This window comes from Populus euphratica, unplaced genomic scaffold (genome assembly GCF_000495115.2).
Source record: "Populus euphratica unplaced genomic scaffold, PopEup_1.0 scaffold51.1, whole genome shotgun sequence".
NCBI classification, from domain to species: Eukaryota; Viridiplantae; Streptophyta; class Magnoliopsida; order Malpighiales; family Salicaceae; genus Populus; species Populus euphratica.
The window spans coordinates 630,055-657,455 of record NW_011499932.1 but is presented as its reverse complement, the minus strand read 5'-3'; the positions used below and the strand labels follow the sequence as shown (position 1 = coordinate 657,455).

The 27,401-nt window shown below is 34.2% G+C and overlaps 4 protein-coding genes and 1 non-coding gene across 5 annotated transcripts in view; 2 read left to right on the top strand and 3 right to left on the bottom strand.

Annotated features, from left to right (window-relative positions):
• Nucleotides 1-83: 83 nt before the first annotated feature.
• Nucleotides 84-2,530, bottom strand: LOC105136147 (putative clathrin assembly protein At2g25430). Its single transcript, XM_011041375.1, has 2 exons — nucleotides 2,206-2,530; nucleotides 84-2,134 (listed from the first exon to the last, which is right to left on the bottom strand). Exon 2 carries the CDS (start codon nucleotides 2,113-2,115, stop codon nucleotides 142-144), a length of 1,974 nt encoding a protein of 657 aa, XP_011039677.1. The 5' UTR covers nucleotides 2,116-2,134; nucleotides 2,206-2,530; the 3' UTR covers nucleotides 84-141.
• A 3,739-nt stretch (nucleotides 2,531-6,269) lies between these two features.
• On the top strand, nucleotides 6,270-6,342 carry TRNAR-CCG (transfer RNA arginine (anticodon CCG)). Its single transcript has one exon. It is a non-coding gene; the product is annotated as a tRNA-Arg (tRNA).
• A 457-nt stretch (nucleotides 6,343-6,799) lies between these two features.
• Nucleotides 6,800-15,759, bottom strand: LOC105136187 (probable LRR receptor-like serine/threonine-protein kinase At1g56140). The gene is made up of 23 exons (XM_011041427.1): nucleotides 15,225-15,759; nucleotides 14,856-15,121; nucleotides 14,659-14,749; nucleotides 14,456-14,502; nucleotides 11,354-11,488; nucleotides 11,107-11,263; nucleotides 10,934-11,005; nucleotides 10,778-10,849; nucleotides 10,576-10,647; nucleotides 10,398-10,469; nucleotides 10,116-10,187; nucleotides 9,954-10,025; nucleotides 9,778-9,849; nucleotides 9,482-9,553; nucleotides 9,298-9,369; nucleotides 9,144-9,215; nucleotides 8,968-9,036; nucleotides 8,626-8,691; nucleotides 8,440-8,484; nucleotides 8,191-8,255; nucleotides 7,668-8,044; nucleotides 7,347-7,542; nucleotides 6,800-7,243 (listed from the first exon to the last, which is right to left on the bottom strand). The coding sequence occupies exons 1-23, from the start codon at nucleotides 15,503-15,505 to the stop codon at nucleotides 7,050-7,052; spliced, it is 2,709 nt and encodes a 902-aa protein (XP_011039729.1). The 5' UTR covers nucleotides 15,506-15,759; the 3' UTR covers nucleotides 6,800-7,049.
• A 4,201-nt stretch (nucleotides 15,760-19,960) lies between these two features.
• Nucleotides 19,961-21,623, bottom strand: LOC105136144 (uncharacterized; the record flags this gene model as incomplete). Its single annotated transcript, XM_011041372.1, has 4 exons — nucleotides 19,961-20,352; nucleotides 20,581-20,716; nucleotides 21,336-21,392; nucleotides 21,544-21,623. Coding segments are annotated over 4 exons (483 nt in total), but the record flags the coding sequence as incomplete, so codon positions are not given.
• Nucleotides 21,624-23,850: 2,227 nt separating this feature from the next.
• Nucleotides 23,851-27,401, top strand: part of LOC105136145 (Nucleotide/sugar transporter family protein) — a 4,647-nt gene continuing 1,096 nt past the window's right edge. The window contains exons 1-8 of the mRNA XM_011041373.1: nucleotides 23,851-24,262; nucleotides 24,896-24,972; nucleotides 25,116-25,277; nucleotides 25,371-25,504; nucleotides 25,909-26,039; nucleotides 26,130-26,174; nucleotides 26,287-26,384; nucleotides 26,868-26,975. Coding sequence (XP_011039675.1) covers nucleotides 24,082-24,262; nucleotides 24,896-24,972; nucleotides 25,116-25,277; nucleotides 25,371-25,504; nucleotides 25,909-26,039; nucleotides 26,130-26,174; nucleotides 26,287-26,384; nucleotides 26,868-26,975 — 936 coding nt within the window. The 5' untranslated portion in view covers nucleotides 23,851-24,081. The remainder of the gene's footprint in view (nucleotides 24,263-24,895; nucleotides 24,973-25,115; nucleotides 25,278-25,370; nucleotides 25,505-25,908; nucleotides 26,040-26,129; nucleotides 26,175-26,286; nucleotides 26,385-26,867; nucleotides 26,976-27,401) is intronic.

The window sequence follows — 27,401 nt, the reverse complement described above, 5'->3', positions numbered from 1 at the left end:
GCCCCGCCCCCCCCCCCCCCTCATTTTGTATGCAAATTGCAGGAATAACATGACATCATATCTTTTTAAGAGAAACAAAACACTACAAAAATAAACATGAGCATTAACATGAACAAAATTATTAGATAAACGGCATTCAAATCAGTAGGGAGCATGGTAATACCCGGCCGGTGGTAGCCCCATTCCATTGACAGGTGGCATCCCATAAGGCATCATTGGCGTAGGACCTCCATTGTAGTGACCAGTACCGCTGATCCTGACCAAACTAGCTTGGCCTTGCATCCCCTCCCTGGCATATTGGTGCCATGTCACCTGCTCCTGAACAAGCAAGTTTTGTTTCTTCTCCATATCAGCCATTTGGACATATGAAGGAGGTGGAACGCTCAAAGATGCGGCAAAAGGGTCCTGATTAACAGCCTGGACTGTTCCATCTGGAGCAGGAAGAGCTAAAACAGGCGTTGTATTCTTTCCAGGCCCTGGCAACGCCACACTACTAGCACTACCTCCACTTAATTGGGCAGTGCCAACATGTTGCCTCACCATTCCCTGATCATACCTTCCATTTAACAACAATGGATCAAAACCACCACCCAAGGTTGCTTTCTGCTTCGATAAATTACTAGCTGTCTCAACCAATGCCAATTCCCAATCTGCCTTGCCAGGTTCAGCAGCTGGAGTCTGCCAAGCTGAGGTCAATTGAGGTTCTCCATTAGATGGGAATGCTTCCCACGATCCATTCCCATTATTGGCAGGCGGACCAGCAAACAAAGCCAAAGCCAACGTATTCCCTTGATCGTCAGCCGTGACAGCATCGTCCCTCAAATTCACCAAATCCTCGGCAAACTGTGGCTGCTGAGGCTTGGTCTCTGGCTCGGGTGGAGGAGTGTAATTCTCCGGTGGAGGCAGGGCCTTAATTTCATTCATATCAGGCACCGGCTCCTCCTCTTGAGGCACAGGAGGTGCCTCCTCTCTCCTCTCCGGACTTTTAGGTCTCTTAGACCTATCCCTCAGAAACTCCTCCAAAGTCTCCAACAATTTACCCGTAATCCTCTGCACTTCGGGGTATTCAGACGATCTAGCCACACCAGTATCCTTACACCAGTTATAAAACGCAATCAACTCATCAATCTGCTTCGCCGCACTAGCATAAGCATCAAATGCCTTCACACAGTCAGGATACTCCATATCGAAAAATTTATCAAGCAGAACAGCCAAAACCTCACATATATCAGCATACAACTTAAAACTCTCTTTCACAACAGGATACAAGGCAATCAATATCATCCTATTATTCTTCGCCAACCCTGTCGGCCTACACGACAAGAACCTGTCCAACAACCTCTGCAAATGTCCCATCTTCCCAAAAATCCTCTCTGGCTTCATTTCCCTCAGCGGCGTCACTGTCTTCTTCTCTTCCCTCCCTTCTCTTCCCCCCATCTCACTCATATCCCCATAAGACCTCGTCCTCCTCGGCATCCCATACCCACTCTCCCCTCTATTATACTCGCCATTATACTGATCACTATACTCATAACCTCTCTGCTGCTGCGGCGACCTAAAATCACCCCTTCCTCCATCATACCTCTCAATTTCACCACCATTAGCACTCCCCCCACCGACACGGCCACCACCATCACCTCCTTTTCTTTCAAACAAGATCAGTTCAAGTCTTTGATCCAAGTACATGGCGAAAGTCCTAATAAAAGCGGAATGATCCCAGGAACTTGAATGTGCTTCATCTCTAAAATCACTCATATTCAACAACCTAGTTCCTTTCCTAGTCGCATACAAAATCTCCTCTTGAAACACCGGATCCCCTTCATTCAACAACCTATGGATAACCATCAATGCTTTCAACGCCACGATCCAATCCCGCGTTTTCCCTAATCTTCTCGAAACCAAAGATACACACGCATTGACATAACCCCGAGAAGACGATGTCAAACTCAGTATCTCCTGAATATGCTTCTGATTTGGCGGTTCATCGTCGTGGCTCGTTGCTTTCACAATTGCTACTTCAAGCTCCGGCGCCATATTACTCGCTACTTTGGCTATACTTATGCTTGTTTGATCTTTAACGGTCCCGATCGCTTTTCGAATCGTGCTCGGCGCCATATCGACCGTTTATGCTGAGCTGGAAGAAGCAAGCGGGCAAAAAGTAAGGAATTCAGTTCGAGGTTTTAGTAGTTTAAAAAGTAAGTTTACCGATGTGCCGGACTTCGAAGTTGTTGGATCTGGGAGGAGAAGGGTGGAAACTGCTGAAAACGGCGTCGGATCTACTGTGTTTTATAACAATCCCGGTGTCGAGAGCAGCGATGACAGAGAGGGAGATGGAAGAGGAGAGATTAAAGGAAAGAGCTAAGTGCGCGAGAATGTAGTTAGCTGTAATAAAAATCAAGAAAAGGTTGATTTAAAGAGGGAGTTGGGGTCCGGACAGGACGTGGAGGGAGGAGAGGCGTTGATCTGAGAAGTCGAGGAGAGACAGCAATAATAGCTGAAGTGCCCGAGGAGCTTTGAAAGGACTAAGAAACCCGATCTGGAACATAACCCGATCATACCCTATATCACGACTTATATAAATTAATTTAGATTAATTAAAATAATATTATTTTATTTTTTTAATAGTTAAAATAAATTTTTTAAATTAAAAAAAAAAACTCAACCAGATTTTAAACCCTCCATTTTTTTTTTGTTTTAATTGTTTACAAGAAAAACTATTTGTCTGGAGTCTGATATTCACACACATATATTTATATTTATGAAGGAAGGTTATGTATAAATAAAATTACGATAAAAACCTTATTGAAATTGTTAGCATTTAATGTATAAGATTCTGATAAAAATTGTTATCATTTAATTTTATTTACATTTAATTGAAAAGGAATTTAATTTTATTATGTGAAAATTGATTGAATATATTCTAATTGTTATCAAAATCCAGGAATGGAAGAGAATTTATATTGATGCCGTTAGTAATTTAGTCAATCCACTTTCAAATGATGGTGATTTATTTCTTCTATGCCCTAAAAAGAGAGTCCACCGTTGTGTGACAGGCTCAAATAATGTGATTGGAGCACGTAAAATGCATATTTTTTAGAAGAAAATAATTTGATGTTTAGGCCACGCCCTTTAAGATTTATTTTATATGAATGGAGAGGACAATCATGTAAATTAACTATTTGATGGAATTCTAAATATAAATTATCCAAAATCATTATTTATTATTTTTCACGGGGATTTGATGAAAAAGAGTTTTTGCTTCTTGATTATAGAAAAGCTACTATTTAGTCCTTGAAGGGTTGTCTTGTGATAAATAAAGGAGTAAACGAGGGTAATTTGAAAGTTCAGGGACTAAATAAATTAAGTTCACGCGAATTACATTAAGAGGACATAAACATGATTTGTTAATACGCGTACGATATCCAGTGATGCTTATTTTCTCTTTTTGTGGAATTTAGAGTTTCGGAATTATTGACGTGGTGGCTGATCCGGTTGTTTGGTCCCACAAGAAGAGGAGTGGACCAATGGGCAGGTGATTGATGGCCAAGTTTGGAGACTAATTAAAGTATTAATTAATCATTAAATATACGAAGTCAGATGTGCATAACAGGTCTTTGGTAATTAATTGCAGTCGGTGGATAGTTATATTTGTTTAGGAATAGAGATGGAGGCACCTTGGGAGCAAGCCTCGAACTCTTTTTTTTTTTATTTTTTTTTTTATAATAAATGTTAAAAATAAAGTTTAAAGAATAAAAAATAAATTATTTTCTGAATAAAAATACTTTAAAAAATAATTATTATCACACTTCCAAATACTATTATATTTATTAAAATTCAATCTAGCTCATGAATTATTCTAATAACTAAATTACAGTTAAATTGACAAAAATTAATTAAAAAAATATTATTTCATATAATAAAAAATAATATTATTTTAATAAAAATAAAATAAAATAAAATCAATTTTCATTCATAGCTTTAACAAGTAGCAAGTTAATTATGTTTGAAAATGTCAATTTCAACTTGACTTAATATAAAACCTAATTTTAAAATCAAGTTTTAAATTAATAACTTGTTATGTTAATCAATCAAGTCAGGTTGAGTTTTATAATGACAGGATCAGGCATGGAGAAGAGGCTGGCAACTTGCCGTTAGAGGGTTGCCCGTATCCTACAAGAGGATAATTCCACGTGTAGCATGAACTGTATATTATACTTTTCCCACGCCTACTTGAATAAAAATCTTTTTGTTTTTTTTTAAAAATTATTTTACAATAAAAATATTTTTATATCAATTTATATATTAGTCAATTAAGATTTTTTTTTTATTACCACTTATTTCTCGAATTGGAGTTCAAAATTAAATCAATCAATATAAAGATTAACTTCTCCTAGGCCTGTCTCTAATTAGTTTTTTAAAAAAATAATAACATGAGCCACTTAATAATTAGGGTCTTCTAGATTAACCTATCATATTAATCTATCAACAATTAATATTTTTTAAAAAAAAGTTAATTTTGAAATATATAATTTTAACACAGTACTATTATTTAATTCAAGTTTGACTTTCTTTTTCACAATTGATTGCTAGATGATCCTTATTAGGGGGTTGATCCCATCAATAATTATTATTGGGAAATTAATTTGGAATTTTTATTTTGGGATGAAATAAACCTCACTGATTAACCCCTTTGTTAAGTTTTGACCTCCTTGATCCATGTAGTACATTGCTAAAATGGGAAGCATAATTAATTTCACTAAATGGCCTTTTATTCTTGGATGGGATGATAAAATGCATGAAAACAAATTGGATTGGAAAAAGGGATATAAATATGAAAAGCCAACAGTCACCGCTCACTTTAATTGGTATGTAGTTATGAAATGAATGAAAAAAAAAAAGGTGAAATGGTCTTTATCATAGTTTTATAGTTTTAGATTTGATTTAACGGCGGGCTCGATTTAAAATTTAGTTTTAGATTTTGATAAGATTATTAGGTTATCAAGATCAATTTTTTTAAATTAAAATGATATTATTTTAATAAAAATATAAAAATAAAAATTAAAAGATTACAATCGGATTTTGACTAAATCACACTGATTTTTTTTTATTTTTTTTAATTTGATCTTGTTTCAAACCTAGAATTACCAGATTTTAAGTTGACTCGTCAGGTTAGATTAAATTTTAAAACTATGGCCACGATGCATGAATGATTAAATAAAATTTTTTTCATTTGATTAATTTATTTTACATTTAAACATTTTGATTTAGACAGATTAGGATTATGTGAAATTAAAACAAAGACAGATAGTTTGAAGATTTTTATGTCTAAATTTTTAATTTTACAAATATATTGTGTTAAACAATCTCAATTGATAGCATGCCTATTAATCAAGGTTATATTTGTTTGTCTGAAAACAATTTTCATAGCAGAAAGCCTTTTTTTATACAATTAAATAATTTTTCATATTTTAACTAAATTATAAAAAAATAAGTTGAAAAATGCATTCAATATTTAAAAAAATAAATAAAATTATAAGGATACAAAACTTGACGTGATGCACCTAGGGTTCTTGGAGCTTTTTAGATCCCTGATTCAGCCTTTTCTTCTGGGATAGGGAAGACACAAAATTATCTCAAGTGAAGCATTGTTTTTTATTTAGCTGGCTAGAAAATAATTATTTTAACCATTTTTTTTGAATTTATATTTTTTTAAATAGAAATTAAAAATGAAAAACAACTTAAAAAAAAATAAAAAAAAATTCCAGAAAAACAACCATATACTCCGTAAAACTCGAGCAAGAATGTTATGTTAATATTATAAATTCTTAAAGATACACTTCATTTATTTACTTGCTGTATTTAAAATAACTTAATAAATATTTTTAAATATTAAATTCAAAATTTAAATTAGAAAGTTTTAAACACTTAATTAATCCTATATATTAATAGCATGTTTAAGATTATGAAAAAGATTAATTTTTAAAATGTTTTTTATAAAAAAATACATATTAAAAAAATATTTTTTAAATTTATTTTTTATATTAATATATCAAAACAATAAAAAAATAAAAAAATTAAAATTTCTTAGAAACATTACCACTAAAACAAAAACATCCCATTACGATTCCTCGGGTCTGGAGGCATTGAGTCCTCGTGCTCCGCGGTCAAAGAAGAACAAACACTTGCCCTCATCTTCTTCTTTCAAAATTAAAGAAAGGATTAGTTTGTAAACTAACAATACTTACAATCTCAAACCGCTACCAGCAGTGGATCGCGTGGCCTAATGGATAAGGCGCTCGCCTCCGGAGCGGGAGATTGTGGGTTCGAGTCCCACCGTGATCGGTTCTTATCACAGCTCTTTTCTTTTTAGAGATTGATTGCTCTCCCCGTAAATGCCTACCAGCTAAAAACCATACAACAACAATGGTAAGTAACATCTAGCAAAACGCTGTCTACAGACGACAAAAAAACTTTTGAATACTTTCGATGTGTTTCAACGCGGATATCCCAACATATCTTATCCAACAACAGCATGGGAAGAATGAAAGACGCCATAACATTAAAGAAAACCCTTTTCCACTAGGAAGAAATTGCGAAGCATTTTACTTCTTTTCAATCATGTCAGTTGATGGATTTGATTTGCTGTGAATCTCTTTGAACGCGTACATCCAAGCAAGCCCTTCAAAAGAGAAAGACGAAAGGGAAACTAACAGGAGGTATGCATGAAAGTTGGACTTCTTCTGCCATGGGTTTTCTTGAGATAGCGGGGCTAGCTATGCAGTGGATTTGTGCCGGCATCGTCAAAACATGATTACACTCAGCCAACTTTATTGACTATATACAGTTCCAGTACATAAATCTAACAAGGAAGCATAGAAACTGGTACCCTAACCTTCACGTTGATTAGGATTCTTGTAAAGCAAAGTAAAAACCTGGCCTGAAATGCATAGCATATACTGGTGATACATTGTTTCACGATTATATTGCGTAAGGCATTCTTGCCTGAAAATTGATTATCCACATGGTACTTTGCAGGATCCTTTTAGGGCTCAAGTTCTTGGCATTGATCGTTTCCTGGGTGAATCTGTGTAAATTCTCTTGTGCTTAGGTGAATCCTCCTTTATCCACCATAGATAAAATACAGAAGAGATGATCACAATCCCAGCTACACATGCCACTGATATCCCGATGAGTTTTCCTATACGTTTCTTGTCCCTTTTGGAAGAGCCAGCAGCATCAGATGCTACAAAAATTAAGCACAGTAGAGCAAGTCAGGAAAGCAAAAAGCAAGTCAGCAAATGGAGGAATTCTATACTTGAAAAGGAAAATTTGAAGGATGGTTCGACCTCGAGAAACATGAATGGCTGACACTAAAGGTCCATATGTGGATTGATATGGAATGCAGCAAGTGCCTTTACCAGCCCAAAAGAAGTGAATGTCCATGATTGTGTTTGTCACGTTTGTTTCAAATGTTTTAATCAAGGCTTTCTTGGATCCACCAGCTGCTTCTTTAATGTTGAAGTCCTTGAGAACTCTCTCTCCCTAAAGCCAAACATGCATTTATGACCATCAAGCAAGCACATAGATGTCTGACGGCAAAGACCTTCTCTGTCTCTTGCACAACTTTTTCGAAATTTCTAAATGTAAATGGGAAGTTTTCAGCATACCTGAATGTAAATGTCGAATATGCGCCTCCCGAGAGCTTTCCAGGAGTGCGAGTCAACCATTCCTATCTCTGCAAAGTGAAGCTCAACACTGTATATTCCATTCTTTAGACCAAGGCCATAGTACCTCAACGAGCTCGGCGAAATCCTTGCTGTCTTGTATAGCTCAGAGTCCAAAGTTCCTGTGATCTGAGAGCCAGTCTCTGCTATGTATTGGGGTCCGTTTGGGTTCGAAATGAAATTTCCAGTATTGCTTACTGCCCATAGATTTTCTGAGCTTGTGTATAGTGAAGCAGATCCCATTGACTCAAAATCACCTTCATATTCAACCCCAGATGCAGACGTTTGGCCTGTGCCTCCACATTTGACAGAAAATGATTCTGCAATGGTGGTGGAAATGCAAGTGGGATTGGAAGATGAACTTGTGCAATAAATAATCCTCAAAAAGTCCTGAAAAATTATTATGTTCCACTTTTCAAAGGATGCACAAAACAGTTTTAAGCATGCTGAAATTCGAAAACTATACTTGATGGAACTTTGTTGCTGCACTTGAAATCAGCTTGGAGGCACTGCAACATCCCAGAAGCCTTCCTGTGTTCATTTTATTCACTCGATCAGGGAAAATTTATAAGGGTGTCAAAACCATAACAGTGGCGAAAGTTGTCTTCCTAACATAAATATTCTTAAGCAGAATACATTATGAGTGCAATATCTGAAAAGTGACCCCTTAAGAGCAACAAATCTCAGTGACATAGTAATCTCCAGAAAAACTTACTTGTCCTGTAAATTGTTTGCATCAATGGAAGTTCCAACAACATTCCTGAAAAGGAAAAAAAAGTTGGATCTTGCTTAAAAACTGCAGCATGATCACTTGACAAAAACTTGTAAGAAGTAAAAACTACTTCCAAGAGTGCATGATCAAAAAGGGGATTGAATGAGAAGGATACAAAGCTTAGCTTACATCGATAATCCAGCCTTGGCAAAATTTTGAGGCAAACTTCCAGAAAGGGAATTGAAGGAGACATCTCTGACATGAAGTATCCAATAAAAATTTAGCCTAATCTAGAAGCAAGCTGGGATTTATCAGAATTCACAGTACAAAAATGATCAATGCTCCTGTTACTTGACATTCCTTGAGCATATCTTTTTTCAGAGTCTCATCGCTACAAGTTTTCAAATGTAGTAGATGGAGGATTAAAGGGATAATGACTCTTATCATTGTATAAAAATATTTTTATTAATTTGTTTTGTTATCGTATGAATATTTTAATCTCCGTGTATCTGAATTCAGGGCGGCACTCACATTGCAATTATATTTGGACCTAGGATATTTGCAGGGAGCTGTCCATTCAAGTTGTTGCTTCCAAGATACCTGATCATGGTTCATTATAAGCATTATGAATGAGGAATAGGTTATTTGATGACCAGGAATCAGCTTCACCGATCGATTCATAATAAAATGGAGACTATAAAACTTACAGATACTGTAACGAAACTAAATCTTGAAATGATTCTGGAATTTGACCTGTTAATTTGTTGAAACTCAAATCCCTGTCAGGAAAAAATTATTTTATGCATGGGTTAGAATGAAGAAGCTTCACAATGCACAACTGTTGATGTCCAAGTGACTTACAGTTCTTGCAACTTAGAAAATTCCCCCAGTTGGTCTGGCATTTTTCCAGATAGTAGACAGTTTCTCAAGATCCTGCAAAAGATACAGGTAATGGAACTCATTGGAGAAAATTAAAAAGAAAAAAAAGAGGTAGAAACTGCTATAGGAAGAAAGTTATTTGAGATTTCACATTATAAAATCTTACAATATAGACAAAGTTTTTTGGTTTTGCATGAACTCGAGGGAAGAATCTTCACCGCTAAGATCGCCGATTCTCCTATAAAGAATAGACTGACATCAAACATTCTGATTTTCCATATAATGATTGAAAAGTATCCAAAAATAGTGAGGTCAAGGAAAAAAAACGTGGATCTGCAAACATTCAACAACTACTAGTATATGGCCTGCCACACTTTGTTCCGAACATTCTTGTTCTGAGAGTAATAGACAACAGCATGCTTTATGATGCAAGATATTCCAACTCTTATTTGAAGGCCTTACAGGTCTTCCAGCTTGTTTAGAGCACTAAAACTGTTTGGAATTGGACCTTCAAGCAATGTCCCTTGAAGCCGCCTGCAGATGATAAGACATGGTAGTGAAGAATGAAGATAATATAACTAGTTAAAAATCTCTCTCTCAAAATTTTAGCATTATAGCACTAGGAAAAACATGCATACAGGGTCCTGAGTTCTGTCAGAGTTCCAAAGAAGTCTGGAAGCTTTCCGGTGAACTGGTTATCAGATGCCCAACTGAAATGAAGGGTACAAAATCCAAAAATTATCTTGCAATCCATCGTGTGAATCTTCAAACACTATAATTTACAGAAACTGAGAGAGTACAGAATTTGAAGAGATTTCAGATTTGCAAATTCTTGCGGGATCGGTCCACTGACTCCACTGCTATCAATATACCTGAAAGAAAGTGTTAATTTCTAATCAGATTGTTCAGCTAGCAAGCAAGATGAGGCAAAATGCAGTTCTGCAGTTCCCAACTGAGAACACCCGAACTCAGTTAGTCCAATGATCCTCATCAACCACACATTTACATCCACCATATTATCAAAGTAACTGGCCTAAGGTCCCTCAATATGTATTATGATCGATTAGTCATGAACAACTTACAGCTCCTGCAAGGAAGTCAACTTTCCTAGGGATGCAGGCAGTGGTCCAACGAAATTGTTCGAGCTGAAACTTCTGCGACACGATATAAACTCATAAAAAATATTAGCTTCAGTCGATTGAGTAGAAGTCATGACATGAAACCAAAAAAATATCTAAAAACTTGTTGATAGTACTTAACAGGACAATCAACTTGGTTAGATTTCCAAGTTCTGGAGGCACTGGACCTGTGAAGTTGTTGATGCCGAGGCTACTGTTCATTGTCAAACATGAGGAATAGCAATTTTGAGCATCTCAACATTTAAATTTCAACTTTTTCATAAAGAAAAATGAAAACAGCAACTCTGAAAATATAAGATCCTTAGAGATTGCCAGGAAATTACAGGTATTGCATATTCGACAGCTGTTCGATTTCTGCTGGGATGGAACCATTTAGTACATTTTGACCTAGATTCCTGCATCATAATACATAATTCAGGCTCTTTAAATCAAAAACAAAATCAAAAAGTAGAAGTTCTAAATAAAATTTGATTTCTTACAAGTCCATCAGCTCCTTAAGGACAAACAGTTCACTTGGTATCTCACCAGAAATGTCCAAAGCATAAATCTTCCTGAATCATTATATAAATGAAAACAAAACCCTCAGCATCAAGTAACTACTATAGAAAAGAAATGAGGGTGATTGGCATTGAAATGATGATTATATACTGACAGGTGAGTGATGTGGCAGGTGTTGCCGCCGCAATCACAAGCAACTCTAGGATTTGCTTTTTCATTAGTCCATGTTGCATTCTGGATGCAGGGGTCATCATTAATATTCAACTTGTCTCTCAAATTCCAGTAATCTATCAATTTGTTTAGAGCATCCACTGAACAACGAAGGCAGAATTATCACATAACAGAAACAAAAGTTAAATTTTCACAACACCATACAGGTATAGAAATGAAGTGATCAAGACCTTCATTAGGATCGGTAGTTTGCTGTCCAAAACCAACCTGAGACACCCAAAAAACAAAGAAACAGAAGCTCAAGACCCCCATTACAAAGCACACACAGGAAGGGAGAGTGAGAGAGGGACTAGCTGGCTGCAAAATTTATAAAGTAGTACATGAGAACCACGCAGAGAATTATAGGTATTGTTTCCTTGAAGATTCGCATTCGCTAGTGTAACAACAAGAACAAACAACAGAGACATCAGGGTCAAATAATCAAATTTATATCTTAAACATGTTAGAATATTACGAGGAGTCTACTCTTGACTCTGCAAGATATTCAAATATACGCAAGATGCATGAACTTTATCAAGTATACGAGGGTTTTCTCCGTTGCCAGCCAAAAGTAAATTCTGGTACTCTAGTTCTTTAATAGTTTCTTGCTAATGACATGCACAGAAGAGACAATGACTAGTTTGTTTCCTCTCCCTTTCAAAGGTAGACATTTGCACAGTGAATTGCTTATCCTAGGCATTTGTCCCTTAAAAATTTAAATATAATTGAGATTCAACATCAAACAGCTTGAATTAGTCATAGATTAAATAAGTGGACTTAGCAATTATTACCTGTTTACTTTTGTGCGGTAGTTTTTATGATTATGATTTAAAATAATAAATTAAAAAAATATAAATTATAATTTTTTTAACTAGATTTTTTAATAAAATTCATGTAAAATTATGATATGTATTAATTAATTAAAAACTTTTAAATATATGGTGAGAGGGAAATGCAAAACTCAACACCACACTACATAAACATACAAAGCCATGATCGAAAAGAGACTCAAGATTGTGGGCTCGAGATTTAGAAGTATTTAATTTCGTAGATAAAGATTTTTGCCAATCATTCATGCAAAACCAAAAACATGATGATAAACACCTTAACAACAACAACAAAAAGTTGGAAATCCTCCTCTCATCCTAGCTAATTATCCCAGAAAAAGGTGGATAGTAGACTATGAAGTCTTCTTTCCAAGTAAGAAATTCCAAATAATTTCAATTATTTATGAATTAAATACATAGATAATCCATTGGATCCCTTTTTGCACTGGTGTAACTGTCATCATATGAAAAAGAAAGAAAGAAAGGCAAATGGGACATGTGCTAGCAAGTTGGGAAATAGTAACAAAAGAATACCTAGCTATGTTTGTTTTTGCGTGGTTTAAAGTGTTTTTTAAAAAAATTAATTTTTTTATTTTTTTATTTAGTATTTTTTATTTTCAAATTATTTTAATGTGTTGATATTAAAAATAATTTTTTTTAAAAAAATATTATTTTAATATATTTCAAAATAAAAAAATACCATCATAGTTGTAAACACTCCTTAAAAACTAAAAACTTAAACTGTAGAAACATTATATGCAAGGTTATAATAAATCATTTAACACTTTCGGCAGCAAATCCTTAGCCTATATTGGTTGTACAATCATTAAAATTATAATAGTTAAATTTGGTTTAACTTGACAAGTTAATTCATGATTTAAACCTTATTTTGAGTTGGGTTTTTAATTAAATTATACAAGATATTCATCTGGTATAATCTTGTTAACCTAACTTGATATTAAATAATTTGTTAAACTCAAATCAGATTTAATAGAGTTAGTATTAAAAAAAAAAAACACAACACAACGCATTAAATTAATGACTTACAAGCAATCCAATAAACACGCGTTAAATTAATGGCTTACAAGCAATCCAAGAAGCCAGTAATCCATGGTAATTTCGGGATCAAGACTGAAAACTATGATTGATTATTGAAACGGCGGGGATGTGACTTGAAAAGAAACCCAACAATTCTAGGTCATTGAACATTTGAACACCTTCTAGGCGATGAGTCACTTCTGGGCCATGTCCCATGTCCTGGGCTTGTATTGCATTTGTTGACTGGGCTATTTTAGAGTCTTTGAAACGGGCTTTGTAAACTGGACCAAGCCCAAAACGCAGTAGATAAAGGAGGCTTCCCAAAAAAAAGAGGATTGCTTTACATTTTTTTAATTCATCATCATTTCTTAGGCAATAATGAAAAAAAGAGAGTAAAAAACATAGCTTTTAATTTATATATTTGTAAGATACTTCACATTGGCTATCAAAGCATTCCGATATACTCTTAGAGTTTTCAGTTTAATGCAATTTGTTTTTCAATTTTTAATTATATGAACACTAAACACTATCTAGTGTTAAGCACTAAATCACATTGTTGTTATTTTCTAATGCTAGTGAAACTTTTATCTATTCATTTGTTTATATATATAGTATTTAGGTTCGGCATTTTAAATTCAAAATTATGATGATGATTATATGAGGGCAATTAGACTTTTGGGGGTTAATGGACATGTTTTTAATTATTCTTTGGAGAAAGAAAAACTAAAAATGAAGAAGAAAAATAAGAATAGAGATGGGATGTACTTTTTTTTAATTTTTATTGAGCATACCCTTTATTTTATAGGAAAATATTTTTAAAAAATGAACACTAAAAAAACAACCATCAGAATTTTTTTAAATGAATTTAACAAGTTAATATGGTTTAATTTTAATTAATTTAATCAATGTTAGCATACTAAGATATTTTTTTTAGAATAGATTAAGTCATTTATCTTATTATTTTTAATGCAATGTTATGTCCAACGAAATTGTTTTAATGAATACATAATGAATAGACACGTACAATGATCATAAAAGGAAAAAAATAATAATTATAATTATTATACAAATTCATTATTTTCAATTAAACATAATTTTATATTTTCTGTATATCTATCGTATTATTTCCATGATGAAAATCATAATCTTCTAAATATGATTTACAAAGTCCGAATTCTCTTACGTAAGATATGGCATTAATATATATCAACATATTTTCACTCTCAAACGCAAGACAACTTATATGATGGAATTAACAACAAGATTACAAACTTAATTACTTCAATTACATCCAATACAACATATATATAGGCTTAATAATCTAATTATGCTCTTCCTCTAACACTAGGGTATAAATACATACGATCTCTTATACTACAATGTAACACAAGGACACAATACTTGATCATTAATCCAACCCAATTTAACCAGCATTCCTTACTATCTTCAAACGCTGCACAGACTCCATGAAAGTCCTGCAAAATTATACCATAAATTTCAAATTTTTGGCTAATTAATTCGCACATTGCTTAACCTTGCTGCTAATTCAAGTTCAATAATTAAACATGTATAATGGAAGTAGGTAAAAAATAAATAAATTGAAGAGATCAAGAAGCAGTACTGATACTTACTGCCATGGAACATCTCCTGCAACTAGCCAGTCCCCATCTTTGTCTTGGTATGTCAGACTGTAACGTGCAGCATCTTTTTCAAGGTTTTTGCCTGAACCCAAAACCAGAAATCAAACAATTATGACAACATTTTCTTTGAGGAATTTGGCACTGATGTTTGTATGTGATGATGAATATTAATTGCAGTTACCACTTACATTTAGCAAACATGCTGATCAAGGATTTTGTGAGTGTCTGATAAGAGTTGTAGAGCCTTAAATCAATCTTTCTTGTTATTGCTACTCCTTCCATCTTCACCTTGACATACTTGGAGTTTGATCCTGTACCATATTCATAATTCCCAGCTGTTGCCATTCTAATACTATTCACAACATGACCAGCTTGATGCTGGTGATGAAGCACCTTCTTCCTCCATGACTTAATAGGTGGCCACCCCACAACTTGATTTTCCTCTTCATCATTCCTGTAAAATCATGATGAATTGTATTCAAATTATGCATGCCTGGCTAAGACTTGTAAAGAAGAAAAGGGTCTGATCATACTAAATAATACAATCGACAACTCACTTGTTAATGCTACGAGAGATTTTCTTCTCTCCATCCCAATCATCTTCATCATTTGGTTGGCCACTCCATAAAAGTAAAGGCAATTCTTGAGGTGCATCTTTGATATTCTTTTCAAAGGCTACTTCAAAGCTACGTTTGTTGTCCAAGTAATTACCATCTTCACAGCTGATCCATGGTTTCGAACCAAGCATCTGATCTTTGGGCTCAAACCCACCATTGTTCAGGTCAAAGTTTTCAATAAAATTGTAGGTTGGAAGGGAAAGACCTAGTTGAAGCTCCATGATACCCTCTAGATATTGATTAACAAGCAAGCAAGGTGGCACAAAATGCTTTAAGGTAGTAGTAATAAAATATGAACAAAAGCAAGAAACGGGGTGAGTTGGCTGATGGATACTTCTTGCTTGAAAGTGTGAAACATGTATATATACAAGTGGGAGAGAGAATTAAAGGCATACGAAGTTGGCCATCTTGTCCTGTAAGAGAGAGTGAGTCAGGGACAACATGGAAGTTAGGTCGGGCAAAAGCCTAGCATTGATACGACAGGTAAGGAAAGGTGCACTAACGTGCTAGGACCAGTTAGCCCTGGGAGCTCTCGTCATTGTCTTAACTCGCAAGTCTGAACCCCAGCTGCTTGTTCTTGTGTCCATACGTTCAACAACTCGAGGCCCCCCTTTCTTAAATTTGGTTATGGTACACCATGCCCCACTGACAATCTAAATCAATATGACTTTTAGTTAGTACAGCATAGTCTGATGATTTCTGGAAAATACAACAGGCTTCTGTACTATGGTATGAGGACAGTTGATAGATTTATATAGTATTAGATTGAAAGCAAATGGCACCATGCCATTCAGCTTGGGCAAGCATGAGCTTTTCTTGACTAGATTGACCTTAACTACCAAGGTCCATTTCAACTTGTGAGTAAAAAAAAAAAAATGTTACCATTTTTCTTTTAGGGAGTTATTAGTCTTTGGATTCCAACTAAGCATGCATTACATAAAATATTTTAATTTTTATAAATATTTAATTTCAAAGTTAGTTAAGTAATATTTGTTTTTGTGTTTTAACCTGCTTTTCAAATTACTTTTTATTTTAAAAAATCAAAATAATACTTTTTAAATGTTTTCAAAATTAAAATATTTTTACAAAAACACTACATCATATTACTAATCACACAATTAAGTAATAAGAAGATGCATTTAACAATAATGCATTATGTTTTAGTGAAATTATAACTAACTAAAAGAATCGAATTATTTGTAGTAACGCACGGAAGTGCAATTTGCATATACATATATGTCTTTACCTTACGACAAATTGGTGTTAAGTGAACAAAAAACTTCATCATTTATGATCATTGATAATTGGCATATGCCTCTTCTAACATACAGAATATATTTTGTAGGATTGTGCACATGATTTCATCAATATACATGTCCAGCATGTCGGCAAGAAGTTCGGCAAACATATCATGCATGATGCATGAACTCCCTATCATTCAAGAACCTCCACAATAATGGGGGGTATTTCTACTACTACTTAGAAAACATTCTCTTGAGTTTCTTGATTATGATGATACTAAAACCATAACACTCTCTTCTACTTTCCTATTATAATAATAAGGATTCTTTTTGTCGGAGTTTAGTTCTACATTGCTAAGGTCAATAATGTTAGAGAGAGAGGAGAGTACTGATCTTAGCTAGCTAGACAAAGCGCCCCAGTACTAATATAATATAGGGTTTGGTGCATGTTTCTTTGGTAATTGGTTACCATAGAAGGGCAGGGTGGGATTCCAATATTCCCCCATGAAGTAGCTCGTCTTTGATGTTTTGAACACAGAGAAGGTATACCATGTGAAGCTCACGTGATGGCCAGCATGGTCACGAGCATGCTAGCTTGCCCCAAGAGTCCTACAGTACTGGCTAGTGTGGATTGACACCATCAAAACCAGCTAGGGTTAGTTCTTTTATAACCTGTCCAATCAGTTAATGTGGCTTGGATCATGCTCGTGTGGTGGTGGTGGAGGAACCCAATTACAAGTTTGTGTACTCAAATTTGCAAACAAATTTTACATAGCGTTTGTTGCTCATTTAGCTTGCTCCTCACAAATCCAAACTATGGTACAGTATGCTGTCATGGATGGAGGTTGACAATGAGGGATTCGATTAATTCGTAGAGATGAAAAACTGTACTATGGGATCAGGCAAAGAGTTACAGCTGCAGGTGGGGTGGCAAGAAATTATGGAGGAAGCTAAGCTAAGCTAACCTTCACAAATCAAGCCACCCCACATGGTTAATTGGGACTTTATGGTCAGTAATCGTTGTCGCTCGCAGTCACTTCTCCGAAAGATCTTCGTTTTTAATTTGTTGGGTTTGTTGAAGGATTTGATAGCATACCAGTTCCATAGTCAAATATCTGACACTAACTCCATGCTTTTGCCCAACAAAAACAAAGAATTTTATCTCTAGGCTTTGGATGTTTAGCCATATACACAGACGAGGTAAGTGAACCCATATGGACATTGCCAAGTCTGTTAAAACAATGGCTTTACAATTTCAAACAAGAATATCCCTAATTTAGCCATTAGTTTGCATCACATTCCACATCTACAGTTGAAAGGAAATAAAATGGAGGGAGGCGTGCGTGTGATCATACGCACGTATCAGAGTTTGAAACATTAAGCAAACGTGCATGTCGTGCAAGATTAGCAATTTTCATTGTGCTGGAAACTCCCTTCTTCTTTCAATTTCTACTTATTAAAACTAGATTTATCTTATTATCCAATCAGAAACATGTCCATGTTAGAATTAGAAAATTCATGATATTTTAACTCAGATATGAGTTCAAACATGAGAGTACAGTTGTAAGATTCGGCTTGGCTCGTAAGATTAACTTGATGATCCATCGACTAGAAATTTGAAATTTGGCTCGCGTTAATAAAACACCTTAATATTTTTTTATTAAAATAATATTATTTCAAATATTTTAAAAATAAAATTAGATCAACTACCTAAACTCCCAATCTGAATCTTAAGCAAAATCAATATCGGGCCAGACTTTAAAATAGCATACCTTTTTTATCAACCAACCTACTCAAGTTTAAGATATCTTAATTGATGAAATTACCATTTAAGATTATCATCTAATAGCAGCAGCATATTGTGCGGATACCCCATGTTTTTAAATATCAAATGACAAAAAAAAAAAAAAACAGTCCTCGAAATAAGATTTTTTTTTTCCCCAATTATGCTAATATGCTGACATCCATCCTTGATCTATTTGCTGATGGATACATGCGTTTAAAGCAAGTGGGCATGGGCAGTTCAAAAGCATTCATGTTCTTGTCTCTCAGTAGGGTCCCTACACAGAGGGAGGGACGGTAAGGTAAGCATCCTAAGCAATAATAGTAATTTAAAGCAAGGTTGTAAATTCCGTTCTATTATGTTTGGAATGATTAATATATCTGTTTTAGTTTAAAAAATAGAATAAATTGAAATAGAATTCATCTTATTCAATATTAATTTGTTCGTAAATTCTGTTTTATTATGTTTGGAATGATTAATATATCTGTTTTAGTTTAAAAAATAAAATAAATTAAAATAGATTTCATCTTATTTGATATCAATTTGTTAGTAAATTCTACTTAAATTCTGTTCGAAATGTTTCAGTTGTATTTTGGTTGTTTTGTTTCGGCTAAATAATATTTTTTAAAAAATATTATTTAATTTTACAGTATTAATTATATCTTTCAATTTAACTATTAAATTAGGTTTAAGAGTATCATGATTTATTGTTATATCTCAAGTTAAATTTTTAGAGTAATCAGAGTTTAAAAAAATATTGCGAAACCATGAATGATATTTTTATAATTTTATTAAAATTCATAATTTTATTTTCAAATATCATTTTTTGTGTTTTTTAGATTAATTTTTTCTCAATTTTGTTATTTAATAATAAATTTATTAAGAATTAAATTCATAATTTATTCAAATTTACTTTATTTAAAGTTAAAATTATTTTTATTAAATTAATATTTTAAATTATACATATAAACAATACAACTCCAAAAATACACATCTAAATACTTGAAAACCAAAACATATAGTTCCAATCGAAAAAACAAAACTCCAACAACAACATAATTGACAAAGGAAGCTCTTCTCCCTTGGCAACATCGAGGATACGACACCCTTGATGGATGGAGACTGCTTTGCGTCACATTCACTGAAAGATCAACACTCATTCTCACAAAATGCGATTATCTCTCATGCCAGGACATTGATGGGAAGGTGTCTGTAAATTTCCATACTTGGTGTCTATATCTGCACGGCACACGTGAGAGGGTGGGATTAACTGAAGGACATTTTCTCTAGTGCTAGGGTCAGTACCGCCTGATCGGCGGGTCTATCGTGAGCAACCGTATTCAGACAAGTTTATCAACAATATGCAAACCTGACGATTACGGATATCGTCAGCAGTCTGCAAAGGAGACCCACCATCTTCACGGATCTTGTGCTAGGTTTCAAGTTTGCTCTAGATCATGTTCAATTTGAAGTCAAGATTAACATGCTCCATCATAATCATGTTTGATAACTAGCTTCAATTTCATCATTTGTTCCTTCAATCCAGCGCAACAAGCCGCAAAAGGTCATTTTCTGTGAGGGTGAGTGCTGGGACGCCAGTGAAATATCATGATTTTGTTTTGTTTTACATAGCATTAGGTTAACCATCAGTCAAAGTTGGTAATTTCTGTTCCTTTACCCAGTATGAAAGAATATGCTTTATTGAATCTGATGATATCTCCATGTACAGAATTTCTCAAGGTGGCTTCAAAAGTAAGCACCAATCTATTCCGAGAGAAAAATGTCCCTCATGAAATGATGGTGTATTGATGATGTAAATTGTGAGTAGGAATGGCTAATGATAATTTTTTTTTCGTGTTAAGAGGATAAGATAAACATTATCTCTTAAGGCCTGCTTTTCTGTAAATGGTACTCTGCTGACTTCCAGGTGCGTCTCCTCTCTGTAGTCGGCATCCTTCCAGGTGTCTAAACCTTCTTTAATGCCAGAAGCATCACACAAGGCCTTACAGATAGGGATCAACATCTTCACGGGAGGCCGTAATTCCTGAACATGGAAATCAAGTTGGTGAAGTTTAAGACTATAATTACGAAACAGCACAACAAAAATCCTCAATCGTCGACCATCTTTAGTTTTTAAAAGCCATACATGATCCTGTTTTATTTGTAATACCCCACGACCTGCAATTTCATGTAATTCATGCCTCCTTAAGTAATTTAATCAGTCAAATCTTTTCTTTGAAATTCAAGTCTGAAATGCGAAATATTTGTATACCTCAAAAACTAACATTAGTTCTGCTTCACGCAGAAGCAGAAACAAGCTCCAGGAACAAGTAACTGGAGATACACATTCCACCAGCACCGGTTTCAAAATCTTGCCAATTGGATTAAAGCGATGGACAATTGTTCCACTGCATAGACAAAAAAAATGTTTTAAAGGAAGAGAAAAGTGATGGTAAAATATTTTTCAAAGGGAGAACTCAACCCCATAAGCCCTTGCAAAATGACCTGCAATGGAAAAGGCTAGGTAGGCCAATGACCATTTTTTTCTATGATAGAAACAGGTGAGAAATATAGTTGATCACGGAGATGAAAAAATGGTTGAGAAATTTGGTCCCAGAGAATGAAAATACAGAAAAATGCTGGAAACATGAATTCAGAACCTAAATATTCCCCTAAAATACAATTTGGAACCACATCAAAGTGATAGATTGGCATATTCATCATTTTAGTGCCAGCACACAAAACACACGGCTACAGAAAACAATCATCTCCTTTCAGTACAATCACTTGTTCAGACTTCATATCACTGTCCAATGGTAAGCTTCCGTAAATAGGTAGCTTTTATCACCACTACCAATATAATGCACCCAAACCATTTATGTAATCATAGCAGTATAATTGCATGACATTTTTATATTGCTAGATTAGAAAAAATTAGAATGTGTTCTAGTGTATTTATATATGCTTGTACAGAGATGAAATTTACACAAATGAATGAAATTCAAATAAAAAGAAGAAGAAATGTACCTTGCATCTTGTGTTTCAAGTTGAACTACGAAAGTTGGCATAGCCACAACGGACTCTCTATCATTCAAGGATAAAAATAAGTACATAAAGCAAACATAATTATCCGAAGTCAAATCACATAATGCACTCTATCCTATCCCACCATTGAAAGCTAGCAAACTATAATGCTCTCGAAAAAAATTGAGAACCCAACTTCACTAGTTCTCACCTTCCATGACATGATTCCGAAACCTTACTTTGACAAGGAGCACACTTAGAAGAAAGCCCCACAAAAGAATGGCGATTGATTTATCCTGCTAGTTGACGGCCATTACATTAGTTCACCCCACAAATTACTCAAAGCACTAGAGTAAACCAGCTAATTTACTCAACAAATGAAACCAAATGTATCCTTCTTGCAAAGATATGAAGAGAAGGTCCAGGATTACAATGACTAAACAGAACCCAGTTATTGTTACTAACCCAATGTTTCTATAGAAGGTTAGCATAATGCAGCTCAATATCACACGAATCCCAGAACTAACAAAAACACAAATGCCAAACTCATAAATCAGCTTTATCACGCTAGAACTCAACAATTCTCAATCTCAATTAGGAAGAGACATCAACGCATTTCCAAGAACAAGGTGACAATTTACAGGAACTAAACAAATCCCACTTATCCATTCCTTCAATATTACGTAGTCTTGAAGAAAGCATGGATATCAAACTGTATCACATTGAACCGTGAACAATTAAATCACAGCAAAGACAATTCTTTTACCTTAACTAGGAAAAGATACGACGCGGCATTTGCGACAGCAATGAGAGCTGATAAACAAACAAAGAAACCCTTTGCATTACACTTCCTCACCACAACATGGTGCATATCAATTGCTTCTAAAGGCCGCTTGCATTCATGTAAGTAACTGTATCTCCGGTTAACCATCGAAAAATCGGTCATTTTTTATAATTTAAATCATGAATAGTTAATTATTCAGTTGTACCCGCATTGAAAAAAAAAAATAACAGCAACAATATATCAACAAACAAAAAAAAGAAACTAAATCAAACAGTTTATATTACTTAACAAAATCTAAATTCTTAACAAAAAAAATAATTGCTCAGTTCCTCGCATTTATTTTAAGATCACAAGCAGAAAAGGCAAATTTAAGAGGCTAACCTTTATTGTTTGTGAAGAGAAGTGGTTGGTAATGGATTTGATCAGGGTAGATTGAGACCTGAGCAATGGAAGGGCTTCAAAACGACGACTTGCGGAGTCTCCTTCTCTGTTTGAAAGAAGGTGCCGTTGCCGATGATTGCGGTGCTGTGACTGTGAGTCAGGCGACGAGTCTTTTACCCAGTTACGAGAAGTCGTCGTGTTAGGATTTTTTGCCTTTTGCAGCAGGGAAGAGGGTTTATGTAATTCAGGCCCGTATAAACTATTAAGACCCATTCCCTATCCTCACCGAGCAAAAGGGCCCATCTGGTCTTTATTTATTTTTTTAATATGACACTTTTCTTTGATTTTTTAATATATATTTTTGATGATGAGAACATATATCTTTTCTTTTATTAAATAATATAAATCTTGTTTTTAATGGAAGATTAAAATATATTTATATTAGTTTAAAATTAATTAAAATTTAAACCTGAGAATTAAGAAAAAAAATTAAAGACTTTAAGTAATTAATATATCAATTACTAAATTAGATATGTAATTTTTCAAAACTTATAGCTATGTAAAGAGTCTATTTTTTTTAATTTTTTTTAATGGTAATCACTCAAACATCATGCGCCGTTTGAGAATTTAATTTGTGTTTTACCTTTTATTATTAAAGTGATAAATAAAATTTATTAAATCAAAGTTAAAAATTTTAATTTAAGTTATGGAATCAATAAGTTAAAGTTGGGTTAATTTAAAATGATATTATTTATAAAAATAAAAAAATAAATTTTGACCATTGAAATCAACTGAATTTGACTTAACTAACTCTCCCTCATTTTAATTTAAATTTTAATCTCAAACTAGGTCCTAAATCATGTTAAATTTAACAATACTAGAATAAATAAGTTTTATCTTATGATAATTATTTTGTACTTGATATAAATTTAAAAATAAAATTGTTATTTTTATTGTTTGTGGATATTTCAATTTTAAGAGAAGAAATGTTCATCAATAATTGAAATGTAATTTCAAGAGATTCATCATTTACTTTATTTTTAAAATTTAAATTCTAAAATTAAGATTTAAAAATAATTTATTTATCTTAATTTACAATTGCATGATTATTGAATTAGTATTGATTAGTGCATAAACTGATCATGGAAAATAAATAATTAAATTGTGAATTTTTAAAATGAAAATTAAAAACCATCATAATAGATATACCTCAAGGTGTGCACGGGCACTCGGCGGCTCTCGATAATAAAAAATAGACTTGTGCCATATTATTTTTTGTCTTGTCATCTCATTTTTTCTACTTTATCGCCAAAATAAAATAAAATATTGATATTTCAAATTCACAGGGAAACCCATTAGCAAGATAAAAAAGAAATTATGTACAAACTTGAAAAAAATTCGAAATTAAGGAAACTCCAATGTTCTGAACTTTCTGGCGAGGCGCAAACAAAAAAATCGCCAGCCCCGAAACTGGCCTCGGCTCTCGCATTTGCGTACGAGTTCGAGTCAACGACTCACTCACCTCGTTGAGTTGACCGTAAATCCTCAGTAATCACCATTTCAGTCCAAATCGATCTCTAATTGATGTCTTCGATGGCTTCGAGTTCCTCTTCCAATTCAATCCTTCCAGTCTCCGTATCTCCACTCGACGAGGAGAGGCAAAGAGAGAAAGAGAGACTCATCAAGGGGGACGAGAAGGCCTTCAGAGGATCTTCAATGACTAAGAGAGGAGCTTATGCTGCTATTTCTTACATGTCGTGTGCAGGTATAAATCAATTCTTGAACAATTTACACTGATCGTTTTTTTTAAATTTTTATTTCCGTTGTTTGATTCGGTCTGATTTCTTTGAATGTTGCTATCTATTATTAAATTATCTGTGTGTGGTTTTTTTATAGAGAAAGGAATTTTGTATAGCTGATTTTTTTGTTAGTTTTTTTCCCCTCATAGAGAGGATTGTGTTATTAGATTTTGTGAATTGTGGATTTGGTGATTAGGAATGTGGTTACTGGTTTTAATTTGATGTTTAGAGTGACTAGATTGGATATTTTACCGGATTGTTTGTTATTTGTTTATGTGATTCCTGAAGTTGGATGGCTTATTATGTTTGAGATATTTTGGAGATTTTAAATGAAGTAATAACGTGAAACTTCTTGAATATCATGGCATCATTTTTTCTTGTATCCTTCCAGAAAAGCGCACGGATGAGGAGAATGAGGAATGTTTTTTTATTTTCAATAATTTGTAGGGAAATGAATCAATTGGAAATGGAAAAAAAAAGAAAGAAAAGAAACAAAATCGATGAGATAGCAGGATGATAGTCTTATATAGACTGTCATTTCTGAGTTTTTGGTTGTAATTATTTTAAGCTACTTACGGTTTCTGTTGTATGTTTTGCAGTGCTTTTGGTATTGTTCAATAAAGCAGCTCTTTCTTCTTATAACTTCCCTAGTGCAAATGTCATAACATTATTTCAGGTAGATCTTCCTGAGCTTACATGTTGCATTTTATTATTCGCCATTTTAATCAAAATGTTTTATGTGTTTTATGCCTTTATTGTCAATGGCTGTCTTGGCAACATTATAGCCACATTTCACGCTCTTGTTTTGGTTCCACACAGATGATATGCTCATGTTCTTTTCTGTATGCATTGAGACGCTGGAGAATTATATCTTTCACTGATGGTGGATCTTTAACTACTTCTGATGCCAACACTACTTTTTTACCACTGGAGACATTTATGCGCACCCTACCTCTTGCATTGACTTATTTGTTTTACATGGTATGTTAGTGTGTAACGTTGAATAGGTTTCTTACCTCGTTGAATTTTCACTTGCAATTAATTTCTACCTCTTCTGCTGTTTCCCCATGAAAGCTAGTTACAATGGAGTCTGTCCGTGGGGTAAATGTTCCCATGTATACCACCCTAAGGCGGACAACAGTGGTATTTACAATGATAACGGAGTATATTCTGGCAGGGCAAAGATATACACGTCCAATTTTTGGAAGGTAAAGGGTCCTTTATTGTAGCTATTCTAGCAAAATATTATTTGCGAGCAATTTAAATTGTAATATTCTTCATCCACTATTATGACTTTGTCCAAAAATTTAAGTTGACATGTCCATTAAGGTTGTGTTACACTTACAAAATCTCTCTGGATTTGCACTAGCTTGATTAATGGGTGTATTTTGTGGGAAAAAGAACAGAACAGAAAAGAAAGAGCTTGAAGGAATAGAACTGACTTCTTTTTTTCTTCATTTTAATTTCTCCTTCATTTTGATTGTCCTGTTTCTGCATCGAAATATCTGATTTGATAGAAACTTCAATATGGATTTTGCCACTGGAAATAACTACTGTTCCATTGTAATTTTTTATTGCTTCATTTAACTGAAAAGGTTAAGGATATTACCAGTGTTGGGTTGATAGTTCTTGGTGCATTTATTGCTGGAGCACGGGACTTGTCATTTGACTTCTATGGCTATGCTGTTGTCTTCGCAGCCAATTTTACAACGGCTATATATCTGGCAACCATAAGCCGTATTGGTAGTACTCACACTTGTTTTCTTCTTGGAATTTCTCTTCATTAGCTTAACATCCCTCTTTGTATAGTGGCTAATATGTTCTTTTTCCCAGGGAAATCCAGTGGCCTAAATAGCTTTGGCCTTATGTGGTGCAATGGTAAGTGAAGATATTTAAATTAATTTGTAATCTGTTGCATTTATTTTCATGTGCTCCAGACTTTTCTGCCCTTTACCTGAAATTGTACATTGTGTTGCTTTTCCCATTACAGGAATTATATGTGGACCGGTTTTATTATTTTGGACATTTATCCGTGGCGATTTGGGGATGACAACAAATTTCCCTTATCTGTTTTCCCCTGGTTTCTTGGTAATTCTTAAAGTCCCCTTTTCCCCTTGTTTTAACCAAGCATGGTAGCTTAGTCTTCGGAAGTCTTAAATGTACTTTTAGTGTAGCTGCCCTTATGCTATAACACCTAATTCTCTGTACAAATCTGTGCTGAATTAGTTAGGAATTGAGTGGAAAAAATCTACATTCTTAGGCACCAATGGTCATGTGTCTTTGCCCATGCCTGGTTCCAATTCATTACTGGTATTGATGGGGATGTTCTGACAACCCACTGCAATTCAGTTCTTACATTTTATTTGGGTGTTAATGAAGTTCAAAATTCACCCTCTTAACCGAGCTTATCAATGTGCTGGTGTTGCAAGCACTATGGTATCTTGTCTTTCTACCAGCATGAATCACTTGAAGCATAAAGCTGTTTTAATTCTGTCATTTTCTTGTTTTAGTGCACTTATTTGTGTAGAGTGTTTTGACAAAAGTGGTGATAACTCTGCTTCTCTTGAGCAGGCTGTATTGCTTCTTTCATGTATCCTGGCATTCTTTTTGAATTACAGTATCTTCCTAAACACAACTCTCAATTCAGCACTCACACAAACAATTTGTGGTAACCTGAAGGTTAGTTAACTAATCACTCTTTTATGTCTTGCTGCTGTCATGCATGGAATTGGGCGGTTGTTGATGATAAGAGTTGTACCTTTCTTGGGAATGATATTCTAGTGTGTGTCCGAGTCATCTTTGTCAATCTCTGGTAATGGAGGCATGGTACTCTTAAATCTGAAACGAATTACATAAATTATTCAACTTGTCTGACCAACAGACCTCTTTTACTTTTGTCTGATTTTGAATAACATGCTGCATTAACTATAAATTCTAGGATCATCATAACAAATAAGGACCTAGCCAATGGTGCTAGTCACCCAGCTTCCCAGATTTACACAATACATTTATCTTAAACTTGCAAGTGGATGCTTGTGTGTGTGTGAGAGAGAGTGTAGCCATGGCTGGACCTGTTTGTAGTGCAGTAAACCAAAAAAAAAAAGG

Excerpts from the sequence above, each read along its gene's own strand:
- LOC105136147 (XM_011041375.1), bottom strand. The coding sequence starts at position 2,115 with ATGGCGCCGAGCACGATTCGAAAAGCGATCGGGACCGTTAAAGATCAA.
- LOC105136187 (XM_011041427.1), bottom strand. The coding sequence starts at position 15,505 with ATGGAGCTTCAACTAGGTCTTTCCCTTCCAACCTACAATTTTATTGAA. Across the intron at positions 15,122-15,224 it reads ATCTCTCGTAGCATTAACAA|GAATGATGAAGAGGAAAATC; the intron begins GTGAGTTGTCGA and ends ATGATTTTACAG. Across the intron at positions 7,244-7,346 it reads AGCCATTCATGTTTCTCGAG|CATCTGATGCTGCTGGCTCT; the intron begins GTCGAACCATCC and ends TAATTTTTGTAG.